General features: G+C 36.4%; 1 protein-coding gene across 2 annotated transcripts in view; it reads right to left on the minus strand.

Annotated features, from left to right (window-relative positions):
- The window catches only part of LOC117124552 (mitogen-activated protein kinase 1-like), a 31,648-nt gene extending 25,951 nt beyond the window's left edge, over window positions 1-5,697 (minus strand). The window contains exon 1 of one of the 2 annotated variants that reach the window (XM_033270817.1): window positions 5,523-5,697. In XM_033270817.1, coding sequence (XP_033126708.1) covers window positions 5,523-5,641 — 119 coding nt within the window. In that variant the 5' untranslated portion in view covers window positions 5,642-5,697. The remainder of the gene's footprint in view (window positions 1-5,522) is intronic. The other variant, XM_033270818.1, reaches the window with a different exon arrangement.
- Between the last annotated feature and the right edge of the window lie 303 nt (window positions 5,698-6,000).

The raw sequence follows: 6,000 nt of genomic DNA on the forward strand, positions 1-6,000 counted from the left end.
AAAGAACTGTTTTTAAAAAGAACGGTTCTTAAGAACAGTTCTTTCTCGTCAGTAGAAACAGGCACTAAGAGACTTGATTCGATTGGCTACAATGGAAGATTAATGCCCATTAAGAGTAATCATTTTTTAATGCCAACACATTCACTGCATTCTGATTCTTCTAAGAGTAAACTCCTTAAATTTTACAACCTAAACATTATTTTCATCTTTTAGTTTTTAGGAACTTCAAATTTCCCACATAGACAAAATCTAACAAGTGCTCAGTAAAAATTCTTTCGTATTAAGATTTTACTGAGAATTTTCACACAACATGTACATTCTAGAACAATGTAATACCTATGTAAAATTAGGATTCCTCCTGCATAAGCCAACTTTAGCCTAAGTCTATTACAGCCACGTTCACATGTCTCCATCGATCGCGAGCGGTTGAGATGCTGGGTCGTGGGCGAGATTGTGTTACATAAAAAAAAAAAATGGCCAAACTGCGTTCGTTACACCGCTTTCGAGGCGACCGGAAATAGATTTACGTCACATCCCAATTGGTTGTCGACATGCTAGGCCTGCGATTTCTGATCCTAAGCTTGGGTGGAGGTGGCATCGACGATCCTCCAACGGTCCCCGCCTGACATTTTTGGGCGATTGCCGATGTTCCCAATTCTGTGGTAAACCGGCAAGTTTAACGCATTTCTGTAACTTATATTGCATTTTCTCGTTTCTCGAAAGCCACTGAAAATAAATAAATCTATTTCTCATATATTGTAAGCTCGCCTTATTTTCGAATCATAAGTTATAAAAATTTGCATTTTAAAATCTTCCGAGCGTAGGCCTAGGCGTCGGTACACCGCCGTACACGTATGTCATTAAATCATGTTTGTAGAAGAAATGTACTATACGATATCCACGAGTAATATTACTTTTAAACTTATTATGTGATTTATTGTTGTCATATTAAAAGTGATTTTCAAGTTTGTATAAATGGTAAAAACCACGCCATTCTTAACTCTATTCCAGCCAGGAAACGTGAAGTCACACTTTTTCTCCCTTACTTTGACCCTGGAGAGATGCTTGTATCTGATTGGCTTTCACACAAAAGAGATCCCAGCTCGCTGGTGACCCGCTTGCAAGCGGCTGTTCACATGGATCGAGAGCGAGCTGCATCGAGAGCCGCTCGAGAGCGGCTTGTCGTGGGTCACCCACGACAAAAACCGATCTTGAGCAGTTGTTCACATGAAGGTCCGACTCGCGAGCCAATCGTTCGCTCGCGAGCGACCTAAGACATGTGAACGCGGTATACATCAGCACCTAGAGCTTAGGCTTTAGTCAGACATTGTTGCATGAACTGGGGGTACCAAGTTCCCTGCTAGTTGCAGTGAGTTAGTCTCCTGAATATCCTTGACTGTCTTCTACTACACTAAAAAAAAACAAGAAAAATCTTCCAGAAACTAACCAATCTCCTACAAATTTAGAACTTTTGCATGTTTTTACTTAATGAATTCTTGTCTCCCTGAAGCCAGCTGGCATCGGTATTACCAAACGCAGCAAAATATAAATAATGAGATGTGCAGAAAGCTTATTACATCAAATCTCCCGTAAGTGGCTTCCCCGCATTTGGGACCCTATAAGGGGCTAAAAAAAGAGCCAACAATACCTACAGTATGCCTGTTTTTAATGTTTTCGTCCAACTCTTCACTTATACTGTAGTATGTATCAACAAAACATATTTTCATCATATTCAGGCCAAATCACTTATGTCTCGATACTGTACAGTCTGTCTCTTATACACATCTAGATGTGTATAAGAGACAGTGCTATATCAGTGATAGGCCTACTACATCGCTGGACTGGTGGAACACGTCCTACAGTTCTGATCATTATTATAAAAGAACTTATGAATGTGTCCAAAGGTAAAATCATGTACTGTAGGAGGCCTAATTTAATGATATGAGAGTTACTTTACAAAGTCTGATAAAAATTAACTCTCGATTACATCCTTTTTAACAATTCTATAAGTACTAGACATAGTGTAAGCATAGCCTAGTGGCTAAGTTGACCTTCGGTCAAATTAGGAAGCTATTTATGTTGCAGCTAAAAACTACTATACCCCACTCAAGGAAGGGTTCTTTGGTGTTCCTGGCATGGTGCTGATTCTGTGCCAAAGAACCATGCTTTGAGACGCAAAAAAAAAACCGACTATTTTTTGTGGGCTCCATTTCTACTGTCACAAAGAACTGTTTTTAAAAAGAACGGTTCTTAAGAACAGTTCTTTCTCGTCATTTGTACATAACCTTTGCATTTAAGAATAATTCTTTGAGAAATTCCAAAAACATAATTTTATATGAGGTAAATTAGATTAAAAGTTGCATTGCTAACTGCTACTGTATGTATCCACATTACTGGAAAACAAACGCTAAACATTTATTTTCGGAATGATATTTTTAAAGCACCTGAAAATCACAGAAATAACACAAGTGTTTTATATAATTTAAAGGATGAGGAAGTTAAATAGAGCTATAAACCCAGCTATTTCAAGGTTCAAAGATTTTTTTAATTTTATGTCTTACAAATACAAATGAATCGCGAATATACATGACTTTGCAAATTACAGGATGGAATGATACTCTATGAGCTAAGTCTCATTAAGATGCTATTTGAGTAAAAGTTCTTGAGTTTTAAGTTTAAACACTAAGCTTGAAACCATCACCAGATAATATTTTACCTTAAATTCTACAGTATATGTATATTCTTCATTTTTTTCATTTATATTTATGCATTTCAATTTATTTTATTTTCATACTCTTTGTAAAATTTAAAAAGGGAATAAATAAATGTCTTTCAGATAGAAGCCAAGCATGTCAGACACATAGTTTTATAGCTCCGTTCCTTATTCCATCATACATAACATTTTCTGGGAAAAGTAAAGAACATAGAAAAAAAAAGAATTTTCACCATTTTACTTTTATAGTATGTTTCCAATCAAGTATGCATTGTTTAAAATTCACACTTAAGAGCCCAATTGGAAATAAGTGGTTTAAGCCACTGATCAAACATTATACAGTATTTATTAATACCTTTAGCAAATTTAAATGTTCAAAAGAGAATAAATCACTATTTTCTTTTATATTACTGCAAATAGTTAGTCCTGAGATGGTGTCAGGATTAACAATAAATCCAGAGATAATCCATTGATAAATATCTAAGTAAGGCTGCAACAGTATATTTTCCAGGTCTCACAAAAACCTCCAATCTTGTTCCATTCTAGTTCATGTGTTGGTCATGCATGACTGACCACTAATCTTAATCTAAATGGACAGTTTGATGTGAACACATACATTAGATTACCTATTATCATATTTTAAGGCTACAATAGGTAGTTAACTGAACAACATATCTCAATGTGAACCTAGTTTTAATGTTCTGGTCATGCAAAATAACTGCTAATCTTCATCTAGTAACCTGGGTATAAATTTTATCTTGATGTAAATGTACCTATCATTACCATTTACATTGATCTAAAACAAGACAAACTTGTGGCGTGAACTAGGCTGAATATACAGTATCAACAAATTTAATCACAATCACAAAACTAATACTACTGCTGTAACAGTTTACAGTTATATTATAAATATACAAACAGAACCAACAAATACAGGTCACCACCAAATGTGTCACACTGTCTAGCAGAATACTCAGAAGAATTTATAACTATCATTGAAAACAAACAGTGACAGTTAAGTCAAATAAATAATTATGCCAGTCTTATTATATGGATAGTTTATCATGCCAATAAGACCATTATACGCTTCATATTATTATCCTGTTCATTGGATTCAGCCCAGAAAGGATTATCAAGATTCACTGTAAAATGCTGTCCTGTACCAGCACCAATAAATAGTAACAACTTTATTTAATAAAGCGCAAAACAATATCCACTTAAAGTGACCACCGGCGCTGTACAGAATTTTAAAATATACATTTACAAAAAAATTAAAAAATACATAAGAAATATACATTAAAAGTTAAATAGAAAATTTAATGCCCAAGGTACTACCAACCATTTATTATTATGTATACATAAATGTTAAAACATTATGTTCAAGGTAATCTTTTGATCAGTCAGCTATTTGTATGACCTAGTTCTGAATTGAGGGCACTGTATTTGTTGACATCATACCTAAAATAATACAGATAAAATTGGGAATGTGTGGATGAATTATTTATGATGTCCTACAGTACTAACATTGCCATTAATTAAGCAAACTGATAATGATCAGTGATAAAAAGCATTTTTAACTGAATCAGGTATCTCGAAGTAGACGCATAGTAAGACCGACCTTTGACCTTACTGCTTGGCTTGTACCACTCTGAAATTTAACTCTCTACCATCAAAATTTGAGCCAAGTAATACTAATAGATGGTGTTTTTAATGTACTTGAATAAAGGAAACCAAAGTACAGTATGCTTAGCACATCTCCAGATATTTATAACATTTATTATTTTTCTATTATCTATACTGACATGTATTCTTCTAAATCAGCTTACAAGAGTCAATGACTGTCAGCTTCCAGAAACACTGACTGGTCAAAAAGAGTGGTTTGAGTTAGTGGAGATGTATCTTGGTGGTTAAGATGCTTGATTTCCAATCTACCTCAGGGGTTAAAAAGAGTGTTGTTAGAGAAGTGGAGATGTATCTTGGTGGTTAAGATGCTTGATTTCCAATCTACCTCAGGGGTTAAAAAGAGTGTTGTTAGAGTAGTGGAGATGTATCTTGGTGGTTAAGATTGCCTTTGAATCTACCTCAGGGGATAAAAAGAGTGGTTATTGATAGTTGTGTACTTTGGTCTGAAAGTTGAATAAATAAATTTAATAAATACTTGAGCCTAGGATGAAGGGACAAGACCTAAGCTACTATAAAATGACAATGCCCTAAGCTACTGCATGGATTTGATGCTACATCTTTTAGATACAAAAGGCCTACACAATGTACGATTTAGACAAGTCCTCAGTGTAGGCCTAGGCCAGCCATTTGGGTCTGGTCTGCGTTGGCACTTGCCCTACAGTTTCCCAGGTTCAGAAGAATGAGAGCAGTTGTGCTATCCAACTTTTTTCTAATTTAGGCCTAGACCTGGGCCTAATTACTGTTCAGTCAGTTCCCAGCATTTTCTAACCTGTTGTTTACCTCATGTAAATCTGATCACTGTATAAAAAGAAAGGTGGGCAGCATTATTAGCATCTTTCGTACGGTCGTGTCTTCAACAAAGCATAGGTTCTAGGCCTAGGATAGTAGTAAACAATCATAGGACTGGGCCCCTACGCTATAGCAACCTCATTGCCAGAAAAGGGGCTCGGCATCTAATGTATGCTACCGTACACCGCGCATACCGAACCGCACTGAAGAGGTTGGGCTCGGCTTGATCAGCGTGAACACCTACTCAGTACACCGCTTGCACCACGGCTGAAACAGTTACAACGCCCATCGGGGTAAAACGATGTACTTCAGCTAAAAATAAAATAATAATACTTACACAACCATGCCATATGCTCCTTCACCGATGTAGTTTAACCCTGTGTATTCAGGGCCGACATCGAAGACTTGGCCCCTGACAATCTCGGTACCTGGTCTTGCACCACAGAAAGTAGCCATTTTGACAGCGCTAGCTCTAAACTTCCTATAATTTTTTTACATGCAAGAGAGCATCGCAAGCTCATTGGTAGATGGGTGGCATGTGATATCACGTCTGTACAAAGATTGACGTCATTCGGTAGACGGGTGAGGGCCAACCTTTCGACGGACTTGGAGGACCAAACGCACGGAGACTATGTTAAATTTAGATATGCCTATATAATAGTTAATATGATTATAATCGTCTATTGTTTCTAAGCCACCAATGTTTAAAATAGCTTTTCATTAATTAGCAAACATCAGGTCCGTAGCCAGGTTCTTCCAAGGGGGGGGGGGGTTTAATATAGATGATAATAAATATTTGAGAAAAACGTATGCCC

Source organism: Anneissia japonica, unplaced genomic scaffold (assembly GCF_011630105.1).
Source record: "Anneissia japonica isolate Jap-2015-1 unplaced genomic scaffold, ASM1163010v1 scaffold287833_len2544123_cov190, whole genome shotgun sequence".
In the NCBI taxonomy this organism is placed as follows: Eukaryota; Metazoa; Echinodermata; class Crinoidea; order Comatulida; family Comatulidae; genus Anneissia; species Anneissia japonica.